A 24,170-nucleotide genomic window follows, 5' to 3' on the forward strand; every position below is an offset into this window, starting at 1 on the left:
TTTAGTGTGTGCATAGAAAATTGTGCTTAGCATATGTTACAGCTGTGTATTTTAAATCACACAGCTCTCAAATGTTACATCTGCACAGCTTCCCGTAACCTAATAATGTATTCATGTCAGAATAATGAGGGCTTTTCACAGTTTCTTACATTATGCCAGTTAACAACATGTCTTCTCTTACACACTCTGTTTAAAGGGCTGCCCCTGAGTTGAATTTAAGGTGATGGATATGGTGCTGTTGGTAATATACAAGCTCATTTACAGTCATACTCAATCAGTTTTTGATGTCAAATGGGGATTAGGGGAATATGTGTACCGTAATGTATAGGATTCAATTGAAAATGCGATGTAAAGTTTATAGGTTAGAAAAAAGCAAAGTCCTCTGGGGACAGTTAATGTTCATTGAAATACCACTCAAAGGACAGAACTGAAAAGCAGTTCCAATAACTAACCAGTGTGATATTATTTTTTACCAAGAGTTCTGTAAAGCCCTTATGTTTTAACCCCGTGACTACCAGGGTGTGCATTGAAGCACCCAGAAACCTAACTGTACTTTTCTTTTTAAATAATCACAAATTCAAATCTGTTCTGAAGCTAACCCTTTCTAAATAAAGTGTTTATTTGAAAACACAGGAGACTCAATTCAATGACCCATCTAAACTTGAATTGGTATTAACTGTGGTTGCAAATGCATGGTTTGCAATCCAACTCCTTGACTAAACTGTTGTTAGTGGTTTTAGCATCTTCTTAAAAAAAACCTACATTGAAATCAATTGGAAAGAACCTCTACTAAGTGATTCCGTTGGGTGGGTATTAGTGAGACTAAGTGGATAGGTTTTTACATGTACGTTCCAGAGGAGAGAAAACATTACAGAAAGATGACACAGATATCCTGCACATACACAGAGGCAAACATTCCATATTAATATAGCTTTAAAATCCCATTTAACAAAAGTATTATAAAATAATAACAACATTAAAATGGATATATAGAGTTTCCTGTGATTGGCAAAACATGTTTTAATAAACCTTATAAGCTACATTCAAATGTTGCTTCTTCTAAAGTGCGCTATAGTGTCCACTGCCTAATAGAGGGTTCTTATTCTGGTTTTGTGAAATTGACAATGTTGATGCCACTTGATACACCTAGATCTTCATTTCTAGATTTTCAAGGCAATTGTCTGTTTTAAAGACCGTCTTCTTCTTAAAGTAAAAAAAAATAACTCTTGTTAAAAATGATGGTGTATATATTCAAACTATTATTACATTATTGTCCTATTGGGCCCAATTTAATAACACATCTAGTTTCTTTAAAAAAAAACCCAATTGATTAATTGTTATCCACATCATTTTACTATGTATCATTTTTCTATCTCCCCCATTGAATTGTTTAATTGGAGATGTTTCCGTGTTTTATAGTTTTCTTTAGCGGTCATTGTCTCGTTTCTACTGCTGTGGATTTGATTTTAGACAGGACTTTGAATCACAAATCATGCGTTAATCATGTCAGTTAAAACCTATTAAGGTTTAGGCAGGTGACTGAGTCAAGCCCGTTGTGTTTTGTTCTATATAGGCGTCAGTTTCTATAACATTATATGGTTTTAATCGCTGATGGTTCTTCATAGGCTGATTTTACATCTTTTATCCTACGCCACAATTTATTTTTCTTTCCAATGAGGTAGAACAGTAGAAAGCTCTATTAGTAAAAAAAAATATTTTGGTTTTACGTCTAATAAAATATTGATGTACAGAATGCAAGGGGACAGATAAGGAATCAATCGCATAGAATGCCTGTAATACACACTAATACGCATGGGCATGCTTTGTATTGTTTGATACAGACCACAAGGAATTGTCTATAATAGGTTTGCTGTAAACTCCTTTAAACTAGGCAGTTATTTATAAGTTAGGAGGTTTATGGCAGAGGAAAAGTGAGGCGGATAAATGTTATGAATTAGATGCTGTTTGGAAAAAGAAACAATGTTGTAAGTTTTCTTTTGTATGTGTTAATTATTTAACATGTATGCCTTTAATGATCATTGTGTGAAGAACTCTAAATGTGTCAGCCTTTTAAATGCATTGAATAATTTAGGAAACAAGAACTCCTTTACAAGTCTAGAAAGGAACAGTTCCAGCACAGCAGCAAAAAAAGAGGAATTAAATCACAATATTGCTAACTTTGAATTTCCTTTTATTTCTTTTTTTAGGACTATTTCGCTTTATAATGCATTAGGGACGGAAGAGTAAACGGTATCCTTAATAATGGAGAATAGAATGCCTGCAATATTAAACAATCAAGATAAATCTGCTTTGGAAAAATCCAGCAGTCCGTCAAATGGAAACAGAGAGCTATTTGGATCTGGTAAGTTAAATAAATGGAGTAATCTGTCATTTTTATAGACTAGAGTAATTCAGTAACATCATTCAAGTTTTACATAAAACACAGCTTTTAACATCTCATCACTTTACTAGCATCTAGAGCACAAATAAATTATAGTTTGGGATGTCATGTATTTGCTTAATCTTTCTCAGAACTGGATTTATATTCTATGAACCTCTAGGTACAAAACCGATCGGTGCTACCAGCCTAGGCAGGAAGAAGTTAGAACAAACTTTTCAATGTGCTCTGCCACCTCCATGGCCTCCTTCCTTACTGCTGAGAGCCATGATATCACATTGTAACCCGCACTTCACCTGCCAAAGTTGAGCGGTGTCTAGGAACAGCATGCTATCGAGACTGTACTTGCTAGGCATTGTCCTCCATAGTATAATCGGGCCTGTAGGTGTAACTGGTCCTTTCTGCAGTGTCAGGCCAGGGAGTCTGATTGCTCAACAGGGCAATCTGCAAGTATCACTGACTAGATTGTCTGATTCTCCATTTTTTTAAATACATATAACTGTACTAGAGACCATAGTATGACTAGATCACTTGCAGCGGTGCATCAGACCCAAGTCCTAGGATCCACATTCATACTGCACCCCATATGAGATCTGTGGCCTATCAAGTAAGGCCTGTACTCTTCCCAATTACAGACTTATTCGTTAATGTTACCCATTGGTTCATGTCCGTGTCCATTACTCCAAGCACTTGCATCATAAAGACATCTGACATCCTCCCACTAGTCCACCAGGAACAGTTGTCCCAGGGCTATAATGAGGCCAGCCTTCACTAGACAGAAGAGGACATTGACATTTAGCTTATGTTATTTGGAGCATAGCTTTTACACCACGTAATTTCATTGAGAAATATCCAAATTATAACATAAATTTACTTACCGGCAATTTCTCATAATCTCATAATTCCCATATTCTGCAGGTGGCAATTTCACTTTTAAATAGCAAAAATCTTATTTGAATCTGAGAGAAAGCTGCCTTTTTGATAGATACCACAATGAAAAAAAACACAACAAAGAGACTGTACTTACAGCTGTTATTTTGCATATGATTACTTTAATGAACAATGTGCTAATTTGTAACAGAATGCAGAGTCACTGGTGATAGTGAGTTGCTAAAAAATAGCATTATACAAAGAGATTGTTAAATTTAAGGAACTATTAATAGCATGACAAAAAGGAACTATGCCAGTGCGTGGTTCTGTTTTTTCTTGCTTTTACTAGTACATGTTAATAGTTTATTGTTATTGTTTAACAAAATGCAAGGAGGGTGAACAGAAGCAAAATCTATATCAAATTAATATTTGGTGTGACCACACTTTGCCTTCAAAACAGTTGATCTAGGTACACTTTCACAATGTCCTGGATTTTGTAAGCATATAGTAAGGTGTATGATTAGACAATTATACCAAATAAGTGCTAATGATCATCAGTTTAATAAGTAGGTTGCAACATAACCATTAAGGGAAACAGGAACAGCTGGGAGGAATAGCCGAACTCACTAACAAGGTGAGGTTGCTTAAGACAGTTTAATGTCAAAAGTCAAACACCATGACAAGACTAAGCACAGCAATAAGACACACGATAGTTATATTACATTAGCAAGGTCTCTCCCAGGCAGATATTTCAAGGCAGAGAGGGGTTTCCAGGTGCTCTGTTTAAGCGGTTTTGAAGATGGACAAAGAAACGGGCAATATTAGAGGACCGTAAACACAATGAATGGCCAAGAAAACTTAGTGCAGCCGATGAAGGACACATCATGCTTACTTCACTTTACAATCGGAAGATGTCCAGCAGTGCCATCAGCTCAGCATTGGCAGACCCTTGTACACCCATCTACTGTCCAGAGAAGTCTGGTCAGAAGTGGTCTTCATGAAAGGCTTGTGGCCAAAAAGCCATACCTCTGAGGTCAAAACAAGGCCAAGCGATGTAACTATTAAGAAAAACACAGAAACCGCAGCAGATGCTCTGAACTGATGAGTTAAAATTTGAAATATTTGGCTGTAGCAGAAGGCAGTGTGTTCATTGAAGCCTGAAGGGTGGTGAAATAATGAGTGTTTGCAGGTAACAGTGACACATGGTAGAGGTTCCCTATAACTTTGGGGCTGTAGTTCTGCAATTAGAGATGGGGATTTGGCCAGAATGAATGGTCTCCCTAAATGCCAAGTAGTACAGGCAGATACTTATCTATCTTACTTTTAGGGAGGCATCTGATTGGCCCCATTTTTTTACTGCAACATGACAACGACCCCAAACATACAGCCATAGTCATTAAGATGTTTCTTCCATGTAAAGAAAAACAAGGAGCCTTGGGAGTAATGGTACAGCCCCCCACAGAGCCCTGATCTCAAAATCATCGATTCTGTGTGGGACTACATGAAGAGAGAGAGAAGCAACTGAAGCTGTCAAAGAACCGTCATTAGTTCTCCAAGATGTTTGGAATAACCTACCTGCTGAGTTCCTTAATAAACAGTGTGCAAGTGTATCTAGAAGAAGGGTGATCATATATAAAATGTACCATATATATAGATACTTTAGTGAAAATACTTTTTCAAAAACTTTCCGGTATCTTCCATAACCTTTTATTTCAATGGAAATTTTGCTCAACACGCCAACATGTTGGTGTCACTAGCACAAAGCACCCCCCTCTGTAAATGGTTGTTAACACTTTCAAAGCGTAAGCACCACTGAATACATTATTGTATATTGCCTTTGTTCAAATTCCTACGAGTGTATCCAAGGAAATATGCAAACCGTAACAATTTAAATTAATTTACTAGCAATTTTATGTGCATAATTCCCATGTTCTGCAGGTGGTGACTTGCTTTTAGATGTTTGGTAGTAAAAGTCTTATTACAGTTGGAGTATAAAGCAACACTTGTTTTGAGGACAAAATACCATCACTGCATAACACAAAAGCTTAGTTACAGATGTTGTTTTGCATAAAATTACGTTAATAAACAATGTGCTAATTTGTATCAAAATGTTGAGAATCTGGACTTCTTATTTAAGAAAATGTAGAGAAATGGCAGTGCACAATTTTATAAACATATTAGAGGTGCAGAGTTTGACAAATACAAGCTGTGCACAATGATAACTGAAGATACCAGAAAAACCTGTACCAGAATTTTTTTTTTCTTAATTGAAAGATGGCTACACCTTTTTTCAAAATAGGATCTTTAAAAGATAATTTCAGTTTATTATGTCAGATACAATAATGTGATTGTTTCCTGAAGAACAAGCTGTGTTGGGTCTGTGAAGCAAAGTATAAAAGGCATTTTGTTAATGGTGGAGTTGAACTTTGAAGAGATGAAAGGGAAGTTGCTTGTGGTTATAAAAAACAAACTGATTCCCAGATGAATAGTCCAAGTGTGAAGGCAGGGCATTGCCACGTGATTTACATATACTGCATGCTTTTTTTTTTTCCTGTGTAAACTGAACTTTTGTAATGAAGATCAGCAATGTTACTACCGATTTGTTCTTGTGGTCCTCTTACATTGTTGTAATTGCTAATCTCTCTGTCTATATATATATATATATATATATATATATATATATATATATATATACGATGTTAAAGCTATTGTTTCCTTTATATATATATATATATATATATATATATATATATATATATATATATCTCAAAGCCCAGCCTGGGAATTGTCTCTGTGTAGGGCAAAGGTCCAATCACAGCGCTATTGCTCAGTGTTCCATTTCCTAGCCCAGATGTTGTGGTTGGTGTGTGATGTTAATAATGTTGGAAGAGAGTTTGAAGGAGATCTGTAAACGGTAGTGAATGTCCGATGTCAAATGCAGGGTGGAGGAGGACAACTGTGTGTAGTTAAAGCAGAGGAGATATTGGGAAAAGCTAGGTGTGTGTAGTGGAAGTGCAGGAGAGATCTGGTAGAGGAGAGGCCAGGGAATCAAGAAAAAGGTGGTAGTGTGATGGAAAAAAATAAAAAAAAGCAAAAACTGTCTATTAACTACCTTAAAGTGGATGATTTGTCTTTAATATTTGAGGGATCACTCAGATTGAGTGACCATTTCTTAACAACAATGCTTGCTTTCAACATGAAAGTCATGAAATACTATAAGGAAGTTGAGCTGTGGCATACCATTCACAAGCAATACACCCTTCACCTACATTTCAAATATTTTATGAGTTGTTAGGTGGAACTCAGTCACAGTGGTACACAATGCTTCCTTCTTCCTAGTTCTTTGATACTGCACTTTGCACCACAATAAAAGAAGTCAATTGGCTTTAGGGAAAAATTATTATTGGGGGAAGTCTGTTTCCCAAAGTTCTCTTCTATTGCAATCGATTTTTAATAGACTACACTACATTTTACTACATGTTAATTGGTGCATGCATTCTTAAGCAATTTCATTTAGAAAATTAGACTAATTATCCTCCACCCCTTGCTGCCTCTGCTGGAAGCAGAAGCATACTTAAGTACTCTTCCTGCACACCAACTGTAGTACTCCCATTAAAAGTAATAGGAGTAGGAGCAGCCAATCACAAGGTTCCGCTAGCATACACGTGACCCACTTCCCCTGCTAGAATCATCTAAGTTAAAGCTATCGGGGACTAGCCCCATCTCCATGTGCGGTTAGCCTCACCCTCACATGGCGTGCCCTGTCTCCACATTAAGCCTACTCCCTAGAAGAGGGAGATGTCCAGGTGCCTACACTGGGAGGTTTTCATGTATGCCAATGCCTGATTGCTCCAAAAATATACCCCTTTTTGGCAAAGGTGCGGTAGATCTCACCCTTTAATGTGTGGTTGCACAGAGCTGCACGCTGTGAAAGTGTAGCATGCAGCCAAGTGTATCCAGCAAGCATCCACTTGTATCTGCAACTGATTTTAAAGTGCCAGCACTCACTTCAGTCCTCAGTCTGTCACTGCTAACAAAGTCATTCAATGATCTTAGTATTATTAACCTCCCTACTACAAATGACAAGGTCATATAAAATGTAGTTGAAGCCTGATCTTTTTCTAGTACTGTGATTTGAGTGTTTAAGCATGAATAATGAAGGTAAATATACACCCAACAGTATAGAATCGCTGTCATGATAAAAGGTATAAAAAATAGGGCTCTGTCATGTTGTATTTTTCTCCTAGACTCATTTAAAATTGAATAAGTTGGCAAAAAATACCCGAAGCTTTTCTTAATATCACATTTTGCATTGAAACATTATTTTACATAATGCCATATGTTACAGGCTCAGAGTGTAGTTTTAATAAATGTATTGCCATGATTAAAACCTTTGTTTTGTTGTTGTGTTATACAGATCATTGTGTAAGTGATATATTATATCTATCTATCTAGTTGTGTGACAGAGGCAATCATTTACTGAAACTTTAATCTTTTAATCTTTAGTTTAATGAAACTAAAGAAAACATTTCTATGAAATATGGTTTGTTTGTTTTATTATCAGGTGAATAGTTTCATTGTTAATAAGGGCACCACACACACACAGTTGGGGGACATCAACTTGTTACCCGAAAAGCCTGATATTAGGTGTCTGGAGATTTTACAATCATTGTCAGGAAAAGCACAGTAATTTTTTCTGTTCCTTTAAAATGAACTCCAAATAAGTTTGAGAATGTATGGAACGGTTTCGGGTAAAAGCTGATGAAGTATTCCTGTATTCAAGACAACAGCTGGACACGTATTTATATTTTGCGTTAATAGCACTTTATTTGTTCTGTATCATTCAGTTAAGTCAGTTAATTATAATAATTACTACTGGTACTTAATTAAGTGATTAATGAGGACAATGTCTGCTTGTAGGTCCTTTCAGGCCTACACTGGCGATCTGGCAATTCAGTTGGCCAGTGCCTTGTGACGCGGCTCACTTAGCTTTATTGTTGCTTGTGTGGCAAATCTGGTTCATCAGTGCACAGTTACTAGCTGAACACATGGCCGCATGTATCCAGCAGGCAATCTCATGTATGTCATTGATAGGCCACTTATAGGGGTCCTTGTATTATTATCACTTGTTACAATTGATGGCTGTATACCCCTCTAACTATATACTCCATACATTGTGCAAATCAGAATTCCACAATTCAAAATGTTTTCTCAAACAAATCTACAAAATGCTTCATATAAATATATGTAGATTTATATATATATATATATATATATATATATATACATATATATATATGTATATATATATATATATGTATATATATATATATATATATATATATATATATATCCAGCAACTTTCATATCTTTGTAGCTAAAGAAAAACGGAGCAAATTAATCCTCTCTACTCCGTATGGGGGAAGACGAGAAGACACAACACAGAATGCGATAGACTCTGGTCCTTTTTGGCTGCTTTTGGCTGCTTAAACTGTTAACTTGTGTTTCTAGTATTGTAAATAATAGTATTTACAAAGCACAAGCTAAAATCTGTGTACGGAAACCCGTTGATTTTACATAAGCTTCCAGAAGGTGACTTTAACCCCATGTGAACATTTGGCTGCTGGAGGTAGATTAATCCCCCTTTCCTCTTTTTTTCTTTCTTCAACCCCACGCCCTGATTATTAATCCATAGTTTTTTTTTTTTCAGTCGAGGTTAATCTGGACATTGCAATGCATATGGAGCTGAAATACAAACTTTTACTCTATGAAGAATGACATTTTAACATTATCGAATTCATTGACATTTCTGACAAAGATAAGAAAGAGAAAAAGGGAGTTGAGATATTTGTACCTACAGTACATGCATTTGATTAAGATGTACATTGTTGTGCACTGCATATTAAATCTAAAAAAAGTTAACATTCCATGATCATGTAAAAAGATTGAAATACACTGTGGATACATTAAAGTATAAAATGTGAATATTATCTTACTTCCAAAAAAGTATGCAGAAATAGTCTTGTACTGAATAGGTAAAAATCTCACCGTTTTCTAGTCTAGTGACATCATTCTGTATTTACTGGTGACATCAGCACATGTAGTTCTGTTTCTTTAGCTAGGTGGAAGTCAGCTGACCACTAACCATTTAAATGCCAGAGGGTGCATTGATCAATACCTCCTTACAAGGGCATCCTCAGTCTTCAGTGAATATTTCCAGGGAAGCAATCAAGGACATTTATAATGACTGATGTTGATGAAAATAGGTGGTGTGCAATTAAAGCTGTGAATGCTATATTAAATAAGTTGTCGTAATGGAAGGTATGCAATTGAAGGAAGAGAAAGCAAGTATTTCCTTGACCTTGGTTTTGCCGTCTCATCCCTGATAAAAAAAATATGCAGTCACCCACGCACAAGTGGCTTAAAATATCCTTATTGCTCGCACAGTGGTTAGCACCACATTTCCTGTATATTTTATGAGATTGCCCATTTTTTGTACCTTATCAAGAGACATGATCAGTAAACACTTGTATCAAATAGTTATATTGGGTGTGTGTGATAAAGTAAAAACAATCACTGTGCACTGGAAATCTTTTATAACTTCTAAGTACCGCCGTTAAAATGTAAAATGGAAATCTAAATACCATCACACTTAATGATTACAATCTCATTTGTCAGCTTAAACCATTATCAAGTGAAGCATGGAAGTCCAGTTTATTTTGTATCGTTCATCTTGAAATGTATTCCTCTGGGATCAGTCGAATGGCTTGCTAAAGATAACGAGACCTGGCAGCTACCAACTTAAGATAGACTCTAATTGCTTACACAGCAGAGACCTGCTGAGTATACGGCCAGTGCTTACAAAAAAAAACTTCTTACAATTTGAAGAAGCAATTTTTTTTGAAATAGTGCCTATGTTGCTTGATACAGTTATGCAGAATCTACCAGGAGATTTTTTTTATGATTATGTTATTACGCTTACAGATAACAGCTGCCTCTAAAGGAGAATGGTTGCATTCCATAATTCATTCTGTAGATATACCGATTCAGTTTTGTTTTTTTTTATTATAAAATTAAATTTGATTTTCTTGCTACTGCCTAGTGTTTTCATTAGCAGCTGATGTTACAGAGGAACTGCAATAAATCTGAATCTCTAGTACAATATGCTCCTGTGCAGCATGCTTAAGCAATGCAGGTATGCCCAGGTGGAAGTGTGTGTGTGTGTGGGGGGGGCAATATCTTTCTCCGTTATCCCCCTGTCTGCACAATAAGGAACTTGTAATATTTGTCCTGGGCTGCATACGTGTTGCTTTAGTAGGCTGCACATGACCCCAAGTACAAGAGATTATTTGCAATCCCCCAGCTCCGTAAAGCTGTTATCACAAATATCTTAGCTCAACAGGCAGCCGTTTTATGATATTAATAAAGAATATTCTAAACAAGCCATTAGCTTATTCTATATGCATTATTTAAAGTCCCTTTTTTTCCGTTTACCATAACATTTTAGATGCTGCTTTAATGGTTTTGTATAAAACATTTTGCTTTCATACTATTTTTTACTGATACCTTTGAAAACGTGTGATGTGTAATTTTTGTATAGCTATTGTATAGCTATTCAGGCTTGAGTGATCGGGCTCCTTAGCACGAGGCCACTGGCTGGATACACACTGCCACACGCTGCGAGTATATGATTGTAGCATGTGGCTGCGTGTGTACAGCCTGCGGCTGCATGTACCAGTACATCATTTATCAACTACTGGTCTTAAAGTGCCAGGGCTGATTTAAATCCCCAGGCTGGCCCTGAATGTATTGATGGCCTAGTCTGAAAAATAGAATACAAGTTGTTATTACTGTTCAGGTTTTTTCGTTAGGGGAGCAGGAATACATCTATTCCATATTCTTACACTATTCCATTCAAAAATGGTCTCCAATTGTATTACAGAGATCAAGATTTTCAATGGAAATCAAACCAACCCTTAAATATGAACGAGTATCCTAGTACGATTAAAACAAAATAAACTTTTGTGTGTTTCTGCAGATATGACTACTTTAAAAAAACATTACTATGTAAATGCAAATATTAGCATAAATGTACTATTAATGACAAAGGCAATCTGAATTATAAAAAGAAATGTACTGTAGTTATCATTTCATCAGATAAAGTAATAGAAATGTTGATGAAATGTTATCTATGATACATAATTAAACTATAATGGAGTTATTTCTGGACCTGAATTAGACTTTGTAGAAACAATTAGTGTTCACTTGCTTGCAATATTATCTCCAATCACAAATTGTATTACGTTATAATCACACAAAAAGGAAAATTGAATGATTGTATTTTAAATGGAATCAATTATTCTGAACAGAATCCTTTATTCTCAGTGAAAGAGAATCTCCGATAGATGATGAAAGTAACATGAACGATCTTGTGATCGAACAAATGCTAAGCGGCTTAAAGTTTATCAATGGAAAGCAGTTCTCTGGAATAATATTTTTTTTTATACCTTAATAAATCACTACCTTACTATGATCTTGCCTAGAGAAGGAGAATGTGTTTAGTACCACCTGGAAATTAGTCCTTTTCTGTACCATAGTAGCTATAAGCGCAGATTGTAAGTGTGGTATAATTATTACTTAATCAGTACTGGTTCGAGGACTCTTGATTTCATTTACTCTGGATTCCTCATAAGAATGGCTTGTATTTTTTCTTGTGGGCCAGTGGAGGTAGTTGAGTGTGAGCTAATAGTAAACCCAAATGTTTATCTCTATTTATGCTCTAGTCATTTCCATTTATCTGGGTGCCTTGTCTAGCCTAGAACCTTTATGTTTTTTTTTTCTATTTTATTGTGTAGAGACCTTTGTGCTCAGTAATTGTGGACCTGCCTGAACACGCATACGTTACGCATTTACAAGTTACTTGATCACACGCGCAGTAGCTATAGTGGTTTTAGCCAGCCATTGATCCCCTGTTAATCTGTCCCGCAATGGTTTTTCACCGATACAAATGTAGAGCTAATACAAATGTAATTATCCACTTAGTGATGAAAGGCTGTGATCTTCTGCCCAATAAACATTTTATTTCAGCAGGAGGTTTGTGTATATGTATGTTTATTACGAGTCTGATTTAAACTTGCCAGACATTGTCTTTGAGTTGGCTATGATGTCAACTAGGATGGGGAGCGCAGTGACGATGTTGATTGCTCTGATTTTTATTGTTCCTGTTTCGATAGACGACGGATCCAGTATTGAAGATGCAGATTTTAACTGGGATGAATATCTAGAGGAAACATCTTCAAGTGCGGCTCCGCATACATCTTTTAAACATGTACGTATTGATGTAACTTTGTTTCATGAAACCTCGCAACATACTATCATATGAGCTGCTAGCTAGAAAAACAATGTGTGTTTCCGTTATGTTGTCTTTGTTTAGATTTTTTTGTTGGACCATGTTAGATATATATACTTATTGGCTAACTTAAGTAAGGTTTCTTCTTCATGGTTGTTATAGAATATGCCTGATGAAGTGACCTAGATAGCTTTCCATAGTTTAAAAGCGTGCAATCCCTTATACTTCAGCTCCCCAATAAATATATAATCTTTACCGAATTTGCTCTAGATTTTATGCTGCATTTGCTACTTAATGAATTGCCAGTGGCGTGATACAAAGTAATTCTGCAAATATCATAAGTAATATGTGCACATTATAAGCATATTGATATTTTTTTTTTTTTATAAAAGCTGTATTGCATTTGTTTTTTGTTTGTTTGATGCATGGAACTACAGCAGAGAGGAGCAGACCTCTCAAAAGAAGAGCAACAATCGAAGATCTGACAGATAAACAAATATTCAGCAATGACTAGATTAAAAGAAACTGGGCTAGTTGTATGAATGTCAGATTAAGAGCAGATTATTCCATGAACTAAGTATACATTTCTAATGCTAGACAGAAACGGGCTATCTTGAAAATCAAATTAGCCTTGATCTTCTGAGTAGTTAGACCAGCGTTGCTCTACTTTTCATTACTGTCCTGAAATGCATTCACATTTCTTTTAAACACTTCATGCTTAAAATAATTTTTATGTAAAATTCAAAGAAAACTAATGCCACAGCCCCTTCCACTCCTAATGGCCAAAGAGGGACAGTCATCGTGATGCTAAAACAGCCTTTTATCAGGTGGCTTCATTAATTTAGGTTTCAGAAGAAGTTAACCCTTTCAGAACAAGATAACCCTTTTTTTATCTTTCATTCTTTAAATTATTTTTTGAAAATGCATAATAAAGTACCATTTTTGTCAATGGTGACTTGGGTTTTATACTGTCTCTTTAATTGATACTAGATCAAATTAATGAACTCAGACAAACAGATTATATGCACATGTGTGGAGTACCAAGATCAAAATGATAACATTTTCAGTTCTCCTATTTTCATATCCTCATTTAATTTTCCTCTCATTTGTTTCTCCTTTCAGTTCAAACTACCTCATTTCTTAGAACATGTATTTTCAGGTTATTTTCCCATTTTCCTCACATGCCAACTCATAACATACCTAAGTGGGCTGTTCCGCTTACCCTACTAAATGTAACACTTTTTTAACTAAATGCATTGTTACAAATATCATTCATAGTATTGTTGACTGCTCAGATCTTTTCAACAAACAATTCTTTAACCATGTAAAGTTTTGACCCAGTTCATAGTTTGGCTGGGAACAATTAATTGTTATGTAATATAAAAGCAGGCACTGATAAGTTGTTGTCATAGAAACTGAAAAGGCTTCTTAAAAGTTTCTGTGTTGCTTTTCTATGTTTCTGTGTTGCTTCTTTACCTATGTGAGTGTGATTAATGCTTTGGAACAGCACCTTTGAATAATATTTTTTAAATAAAATGTACAATAAGAAATCTATATATATATATATATATATATATATATATATATATATATACATATATATATATATATATATCTGTGTATATATATATATACCGTGTATATCTATCTATCTATCTATCTATCTATCTATCTATCTATCTATCTATCTATCTATCTATATTGCTTTGTAATAAATATATTTACAAATCAATTTATACAATTCTGGTATTATATGTTTTCCATTTCTAAAGCATTTACTGTTTTCCTGAGAATTTTCTTAAGCATGTATATTATACATGAGAGCATATTAGCGGTGAGGTATCCTGGCCTAGGCCGACTCGATATCCCGGTATCCCGCTGCGCAATGGGCCAGTGGCAGGAGAGAGCTTTGACCTCCTCAACCGGCCTTTTGACACTATGGATGCTGTACCGGCTCAGCACAGCCTTCTATAGACATCATTAAAAGGTGCTGCTCACATTTAAGATACAAGGTACTGGGAAATGACATCATATCCCAGCGCTCTATTTCTTAAATGTGCATAATGCCTTTTTATTATATTTGGGAAGCCAGCCATGAAGGGTGGTGGGGCTGCCCGAGATTATGCGGTTCAAATGTAATTTACGACTGTGTTCCTAATATTTTCTGCTTATTTTTCTGTAAGGTGGAAGTCAGTCTTCAGAGTAGTTTCCAGCCTGGGATGAAACTGGAAGTGGCAAATAAGAATAATCCTGATACATACTGGGTAGCTACTATCATTACCACATGTGGACAGTTACTTCTACTGCGCTACTGTGGCTATGGAGAGGACCGTAAAGCAGATTTCTGGTGCGATGTCATGACAGCTGACCTGCATCCGGTGGGCTGGTGTACACAGAACAATAAAGTCCTCAGGCCTCCTGATGGTAAGTTCAAGAAGCATAATGTTTTATTAAAAATATATGCATAAGGAAAAACTTAACAATATAAAAAGCATCATAGTTCTCACCCACATGAATAATGTAAACAAAATATGGCGTCCAAAAAAAAAGAATACATACTAGGATCCTAATGGATTGAGTGGATGCCATACTCCATTCATCTTCATAAAAATAAACAAACCAGTATTTATATACAATAGTCACAGCAAACCACACATAGTTCTTCATCAGGCCCTCCTTCGAACAGGGCTCGGTATTTGCACTCGGCCCACTTCAGACCACTAGAGGGTCGCTATTGTAGTCTGTGGGGAAGATGGTAAACATGGGCAGTTCCGTGACCTCTGGCTGAATCCGGCTGGATATCAGATCTTGGTGCAAATATTGGCCATAGACGTCTCTGTCCTGTTATATCCTCAGAGAGTAACACACCTCACATAAAATCCCCTTGCAAAATGCAGGTGCCCCAAATCTGTGTCAGAGTTCCACAGTCTTTAGAGTCTCTGATTATTGGGGAAACATGGCAATCTATACCAGGGGGAAGAAGTAGAACCCTTGTACCCACCTCCCCAAAAACAGAACCCCTTCCAAGGAGGAGCTCATAGTCTGTAGGTATGAGGCTGGTCACCAGGACTCTCCAGGAGCCCAAGGCACGGAGGCTTCTGTGAGAACCTATACCCAAATAGACTAGCCAACAATTAAGGCGGATTCAGTAGAAGTAAATCCCCAACCCTACCATAGGTATGCCATGTTTTCTATATACTAACTAACAAGACAAGAATGCCCTTTGATCACAGTCACTTCCCTTCCCGAGTAGGTAACTACTCAGCTATTGTTGAAAACTCCCGTCCCATAATTATTGACTTTAAGAGAATTGTTGTCAATAACAGCCGGAAAAAAAATATCTGCTAGTGTCCCCTACATGAAAATGAGTTTACATATACAGTTTTAGCCTACTTGACTAAAATCCTGTTGTTCTGTTGACAACTGCATTCACCTTCAAAATAGAGGATTTGGCCATGCATTTTGGGTTCTTGCCTGTCTTGAAGGATGTTTGTTTTGAAGTATCCATTGAGCAAATAAAGCCTGACTTAGGCTGGTTTAGAAAAGCCAGATTGGCCCTAGCTTAGTGACCTACATAAACAACAACCAATAAGTAAGTAATTCATGGTCAGCAACTGGTAACCCCTCCTAATTATTAAGTTTAGGTATTTTGGCCACACCTATTGCAAACAGGTGTATAAAATCAAGCACATTGACATGTCATCATCACAGACAAACACTGGCAGAAGAATGGGTCATACTGAAGAGTTCAGTTGCTTTAAGCATTGCATAGGATGCCATCTGTGCCACAAACCAGCTGGTGAAATGTCTACCCTGCTAGATCTGCCCCGGCCCTTTCTAAGTGTTATTATTATGAAGTGGAAGCACCTGGGATTAACAACAGCTCAGCTGTGACGTAGTAGATCACACACACTCACAGAGAGGGGCTGATGAGTGCAGAAGCACGTAGCATGCAAATATCACCTGCATCAAATACAGATTTTTCAAACTGCCTCTTGAAGAAAGATCAGCATAAGCACTGTGTGTCTGGAGCTTCATTTAATGGGCTTCCTTGGCTGAGCAGCGGCACACAAGCCAAAGATCACTGCGCAATGCCAAGTTTCAGCTGTAGCGATGTAACGCACATTGCCACTAGACTCAGTGTAAACGTGTTATCTGGAAAAATGAATCACGCTTGACTATCTGGCAGTCTAATTAAAGAATCTGAGCTTAGTTGATGCCAGGATAACACTAACTACTGGAACGCATACTGCCTACTGAAAAGTTTGGTCTAGGGCTGTTTTTTAGGAATTGGGCTAGAGCCCTTATTCCCAGTGAACAATAATGTCAATGCTAAGGCATTTTAGACAACTGTATGTTTCCAACCAGGCCCTTTCATGTTCCAGCTTGGTTTTACAAGTTTGATGTGGAGGAACCTGTGTGCCCTAGACAGAGCCAAGATCTTAACCCCATAGAACACATATTGAATGAATTGTCTCTGACAGGAATTACAGGTGCAACAAATGAAACAAAATTGTCACAGACAACTTGCAGTAGCAGAAGCTGGTGGAAAAATGCAGATAGCCAGTCTGTAGGGTATTGGCCTTCTGTTGCTGGAGGAACTTAGATTTGGTCAGATCCTGGACAACAAAGAGCAGCTTGTGACCTGGGTTCTCCTGTATAATCCTCGGGCCATAAAGAGGTGCCTAACCAGGCGGTACATAAACTGTAGGCGGCAAATACCAGGGGTGCCAAGGTGGTAGGTCAAGGGGTGGACAAGACATGTATACTGGTGGTGAACAAGTCAGAGGTCAGAGAGCAGAAGTATTTTTTTGTCAGGATGATAGCCAAGGTCAAAACCTGGAGAGCAGACGTGTTTGTGGTCAGGACAATAGTCTTGGTCAAAACCTGGAGAGCTGATGTATTCGCTGTCAGGACAATAGCCGAGGTCAAGACCAGGAGAGCAGACATATTCGTTGTCAGGACGATAGCCGAGGTCAGGACCGGGAGATGCACACATATTCATGATCAGGACGGTAGCCGAGGTCAAAACCGGGAGAGCTGAAGAATTTGTTGTCTGGAAAATAGCCGAGGTCAGGCCAAAAAGAAAACACTGAGTAAGCAACACAATCTGGAGCCACAAAGCACTATCACAGGCAGTTCTCTGATGCCTTCTGAACATTAAAATAGCCATCCAGTAAAACCTTGCCTCTTGGGTTGAAAAGAGGTGGGAAACGCAAAACGGTGTCTGTCAATTTAAGAAGGGCTATACAGCTATACAAGCTCTTGTGCCCACACGCCACACCCCTTACACATGCCTGTCTGAGACGCAAAAATCAATCATTTGAAATAACAAATGAAGAATAATGGAAGTGACAGCTTATATCAAATAACCTAGGCAGAATAAATGGAATGAAAGGTTGTGAATTTACAAATGAGTTTCCTAGTTAATGGTAGAAAACTTCTTCTTTAGCATTGTTCATATTTACATCATAAGAGCACTGAAATGCAATATATATATATCAATGGTACTTTATAAAGCAAAACAGCGAGTAATTTAGAAAAGTCAGCTATGAATACATAACTTCAGAGGCTTTGAAGGTTTTTGACACTCCACAATATGTACATTTTTTCTTTATGCCTAGAGCAGTTAAAGGAAATACAAGATATTATCTTTTACGAAAAACCCACATTTGAATGTCAACGAATTCTTTCTTTTTTTTCTTCTGAAGTTGACTACCCAACATACTTTTAATTACTTCCTCCTTTTTCATTTTTTTTAAGCAGGAAATTCTTTTGGGACTTGTATGATAAGAAATAGTTCACTGTCATGCACTTCTATGGGATCTGAATCAGCAACAGAGAACAAACAACAACTACCATCAGCTATCTAATTGTATTTCCCTTAGGAATAAATGAACAGTAACCCTGAAAAACAGTCCTGTTGCGATGTCTTTTTGAGTGCGAAATTGGATGTGTTTGTGAGCTGAGAGGGCACTCATACTTAAAAACGTTTCAGTCTTCTTGGTAATTCATATTATGAGGGACAGGCATTCCATATAAAAAAATTCCAGCGCAAAGTCTGAAAAGCAGTCAGCAATATTAGTTCATTAGGTGCTAATTTAAAAATTCTTAAATGGTGCCCCAGAATTATTTTTTTATAGATAACTACTATATATAATATTCATATGTGAATGTGAAATGTTTGTCTTATTGTTGCAATGAACCTAACAGGAAATATTTACATAAAAAAACTGATCTTGTAGTATGAACACAATCTAATAATCAAATGTCAAATAACCATACCTCAAATAGGTCTGACAATGAGACTAAGATCCAGATCCCCCGCAGCACTGCACGGGACCTGGATCTTCCTGTCTTATGCCCCCCATTTAACACCTCCCCCCAAAAAAACTTACTGGTGCGTCTGGTGTGTAGTCGGGGCAGCGGGTAGACGCCTACGCGATTCACGTAGGCAACTTCTGCTGCAGCCGGAAGGAGGTGCCGTTAGCAGCGAGGGTTGTCTACATCCATCGTATATAAGGGTATAAGGCATTTCTGGACACATAGGGGGTCAAAAGGCATATCATGGGGCACAGTGGCATATAGAGGGTTAAAAGGCATATCATGGGGCACAGTGGCATTTAGAGGGTTAAAATGCATATCATGGGGCACAGTGGCATATAGGGGGTATAAGGCATTTCTTGGGCAGAGTGGCAAGCCTGGGGGCAGATGTGCATAACTGGGGGGTAGGTTGGAAAATAAAAACAAAAAAAATATTTTTCTCAATCATAGCTTTTATTTAAAAAAAATTGTTCACATAGCTTACATGAATTAACATTTACTGGTAAAACTTTTTTCCTATAGGGTCATCTTATATTCAGGCTTTTTCTTTTTTTCCTAAATTAATATTCAGATTTTGGGGGGTGGTCTTATAATTAGGGTCATCTTATAATCGAACAAATGCGGTAACTGAAGCATAATAAGCGGCCAATTTTAGATTAAATAATTTATTTTTTAATAAGTTCTATTTATTTTTTTTATTGTGATTTTTTTATTGCGCATATATGTTTGTCTTTATGTTTACACGGGTGTACAACTTCCTTTTACTTAGCTGAGGCATTGAGAAATAATTGGATCAACGACCATATAATGTATAAAATGTATAACCAATGTCAATGGTTTCATGTATTAGTTAGAATACTAAACCAATTAAATGGAATTCACCAACCATATCATTTATAATTATAGATATAGATATTATTTTCTAATGCAACCATTACATATTAATGAATGCTGGAAAATTGTGTAGTTTGGATCTATGGATAATATGTATAATGTTTGAAAATATCGCTCTTTATAAAATATTACTTCAGTATAGCCAAATCCTACCTACAATGTAATCTTTGTTTTGAGAAGGAGCAGCACCTTATTCTTGCACGCTAAGAATGTTTTGTAAATTGAGGATAGAGAGGAGAAATAATAAAATTGCAAGACTTTTGAATGCAGTGTGGCAGAGCATACAGAAAATGAATTAAAATAATTTTAATCCTAGTTGATTTGAGCCCCCAACCTCAAAGATTATGGTTGAAAGATCATTAAATACTGCAATAATCATTTTATCATGCATACTTTGGTTAATCAAAGGGAGGTGAGCTAATTGAATTCATGTTTATGTAGAGCTTAGACCTACATAGGGAAACATGTACCTAATGACCAACAAATACCTAACAATAAGCTGAAAGTGTTATGCTACATGAGATGTGCTGAAAGTATTATAGAATTAGAGGTATTATTGCTTGGCTACATACACATACAAAATTGATACGCTATATAATTTACCATATAAATTATTTGTCTGTTACTACAGGACACTTAGACATCAGGTCCATATCATACATATGTACATAGGGGTATTACTAGTGATCACAGAGCCCAAATTGTCCAGGGCTCTCCCCAACAGATGGTATGTGCCATCATTGCCCCCAAACAACTTGTCTGTGCCTTCTTTGCCCCTTCCGGGTCAGAAGGGCTGTTTCTAAACTATTTTAAATCGGTACAAGGAGAAACAAACCCTGTAGTTACACCAGTGTATGTACATATTAACTTGAATTTGGACACAGTTTGCACTTAGTATACATATCTACATTGTTGGGTATTGCGCTTAAGATTTTGCAGTAAACAAATTTCACCGCGACATTAATTTAGTAAATGGAATTCATAAGTCTTTTAAAGCTGATGAATATCCTACAGAAACCCCAGGGAAACATTTGTAAGAGCTTTAGGTGTGATTTCTAATGAAACTGCAAGCCTGAGTTTCTGTAAAGTTTTGACTCAAAAACACCTGGACGTCTTACTTGGCAGTATCGTAACTTCGATGCAAATGCATGAACGTAGCATAGCTGCCTTTACACGTTTGAATCTGGCAAGTAGCATCGCTTTTGTTTTATGCACCCCCCTCTTTGTGTCTATTCAGCACAAATACAGAGTTTCATTGCCGTTACCCTAATGGTGCAATTAGTAATCCTTTTTACTTGTAATTCGCTGTTACTTTTGGGAAACAGTTACGGTGAGCCATACGTATAAGGAGCGAATCAAGGGAAAAAGCTTTAAATGTGGAGCAACCGCAATGGAAAGTCCCTGCAGAACGCTGTACATACAGCATTTGGCACTCGAATTGCTTTCAGAAATACGTGGGACTTTTCAGTGCCGGGAAATCACTACATAACAGTAACGCCTGTGACTACAGTTGTGTTTTCTTCATTCATATTGCTAGACTGTATATTTCATACAAAGCAGGAAGTTACTTGTTGCTGTATTTTCTGAACGTTTTAGAATCTACCTTTATTATTTCCCGTAGAAGCAGTATATTCATTACTGTTTGAAAACAGCAATGGCTATACTGTTTTAAATGTACATATGAAACATTATATGTATATATTTATGCATTTCCAAATTAATTGCAACATTCTTTACCTCTAATTTCATTCAAGAAAATAAACCAAATATATTATTCGCTCGACACTTTTCTCTTCTGCTAGACTAGACACAATTGTTTTACATGGTTGATAAAAAAGGAGGAACTCCCACCAAATATTTATATAGTTAGATTAAAAATAAGATGTTTTTTGAAACGGCTTTTGCGTTTTATAATGTTTTCAGGCAGCTGTCTATTAGCCATATGCTAATTCGAGCTCTGTTATCTTAGTCCAATATACTAGACAAACACCCTCAATCTTTATCATGCGGTAAACACACTAGAATGGCTAATCTTCTAGGTGAACGTTCCAACTAATGAAAGTCTACATGGCATTAGACTGCGTAGAGGGAGCCATATTGTGGAGATCCCCAAATGTTTCGGTGAGATTAATTTTTTTCAAGGGTGATCTGATTATGTAGAGAAAGTCACCCAAAATATAACTTGACTGCCAACAATGGCAGCCTTATTGGAACAAATAGATTTTTTTTTAACACAACACAACTAGTTACTAGAATATATGCAATCATAAAATCATCCAGCGTTGCTCATTGGGTGACTACAGACATTTCTGTATCTTGCTTTTATGATTTTGTATATAGATAGAAGCTGTTTCTGTTGAAGATTCTGCAAACAAGATAAAGAAACGCCAGTCAAGTATCAAAACATTGTGTTGATTGCTACAACAGAAGATAGTCATTGCTTGATTGCCTGAAGCCAGTGCAGTTCAGCGAAGAAGTAGACCGTACTCTGTCATATTCTTAAAAAGTGATTTCATGTGCAGTGCTGAGCCTCAGAGGGTAGACATCGCTAAAGATAAACTGAAGGAGAGAAAAGCATCTGAAAATGTTGATTGTTAGCTACGGGCAATGATCCTCCATAGTAGTCGTGCCTTTAAACTAGGATTATGTGGCCCAAATATAACACAACAAAATGCTATGTGGAAACGGAACATTTTCAGCAAGGATTTCATTTGGTATAATTTGTTGCAGTTTGAACCGTTCTACCCCAGGTTAGGTGCTGAAATTACAGAGAGAGACTTTATGTGACTGCCCCTTGAAGGAAATAATTTACCATTTTCAACAGTTCTTTATGATGTTTATTTAATTATTGTCAATGGTTTTGCTTCTCAGCCAAACTGCCCAATGCCAGCTTTGATAGACATAGTTTATTATTAAACTACATGGACTAATATGAAGTAGTATTGGTTTTTCACATGACATTATTGCCTTTCGTGATAATTTGATCATTACAATAAATAAAACCCTGATGTCAGCCCTAGTCCATGAAAATGTAGATTAAATATGTTTTAAGATTCCAATTTTAGTAGTATGGTATACAGAAAATCAAGTTTTAAAAAAAAAAAAAAATATTTTACTGTGCAGCTGGTGATGTTTAGAATATAAGTCATATATATATATATATATATATATATATATATATATATGTATATATATACCACCCCGGGGCTTGTACAGTCATAATAATGTGACTTTAATTGCTATACTGCAATTTTCTGTGTGGCACAAAGGAAACTACTGCAACTTATCAGTGAGAAAAAGTGCAAGGTCAACAATTACTTCTCTCTTCATCTTTACATTTATCTGCAGCGCACATGTACAGATCATTTTATGTTTTATGTACATAGTGCAAATGTTTTAATCAATAGAGCTCTATAAACAAAAATTATAAAATAATCAAAACATCCATACAGTGTGTCCAAGCTGGGGAGGGCTCAAAGGTAAAAGCTGAATCTGCAATGGACAGGGCTTTATGCATCTGATTTCTCACAAAGCCCTATTATTTTATTCCCTATTTACTGTTGCCTTTATTGAGCGTGAGATGGATAGGTGTATTTGCCTCCCAGCTTTCATGAGATAGACATAAGACAAGAGTAAGCCTAAGACCAAGTAAGGTTTAACGTAGAACAGCAGATAGGAAAAATAGACAAGCTATGTGCACCATGTGATACTTTGTTTATTGTCTGTCCCTCAACTTCTCGTTGTCAGTCCCATTGCTTCTTCCCACCTCTGTTTGAGTTTACACTTCCAAGTTTTTATTAAATCTTTTACAGTCCTCACATTTTAGTTTTAGCCTCTCCTGCCAACTAATTGACATGCATTTAACAAAATACTATGCAAGTGTTTAAAGCATATTTTGTTGCTTAAAATGCTCATCTTAAGACTCTTAATGGGTCATCCTTCCCTCTACGCTATAATGAGGTTGGAAGTCATCCACTTTCAGTATACAAAGATTTTTTTAAGAATGTATACACAAATGCTACTTGACAGTACGTTTTGTAGATTCCCAAAATGCAGGCATCAATGATTAATTATCATCGACAAACTTCATTTTTACAAATCACTAATGACCACTCAAAACAAAATGGTCTTCATATCAACAAGAACCAGACAATTTTATTAGTCATGTAACGTGTAATTAATGGTAACATTTACAAAACCATTGTGTATATCTGTAAGCATATTATGTGATCTTCTGAAGCTCAGTAGAAATGACAACATGATTGCCATAGAGCTGCAAAGATGTCATGTTGACTTGAAATAAGGTTACTGTTAAAGTCAAATGAAGTGATTATA

General features: G+C 36.5%; 1 protein-coding gene across 2 annotated transcripts in view; it reads left to right on the plus strand.

The window, feature by feature from the left end:
- The window catches only part of SFMBT2 (Scm like with four mbt domains 2), a 90,491-nt gene that overhangs the window by 23,876 nt on the left and 42,445 nt on the right, over positions 1 to 24,170 (plus strand). For both annotated transcript variants that reach the window (XM_053465410.1, XM_053465409.1), the window contains exons 2-4: positions 2,208 to 2,362; positions 12,502 to 12,596; positions 14,801 to 15,041. In XM_053465410.1, coding sequence (XP_053321385.1) covers positions 2,263 to 2,362; positions 12,502 to 12,596; positions 14,801 to 15,041 — 436 coding nt within the window. In that variant the 5' untranslated portion in view covers positions 2,208 to 2,262. The remainder of the gene's footprint in view (positions 1 to 2,207; positions 2,363 to 12,501; positions 12,597 to 14,800; positions 15,042 to 24,170) is intronic.

The sequence above is a fragment of the Spea bombifrons genome, chromosome 4, assembly GCF_027358695.1.
Source record: "Spea bombifrons isolate aSpeBom1 chromosome 4, aSpeBom1.2.pri, whole genome shotgun sequence".
Classification (NCBI taxonomy): Eukaryota; Metazoa; Chordata; class Amphibia; order Anura; family Pelobatidae; genus Spea; species Spea bombifrons.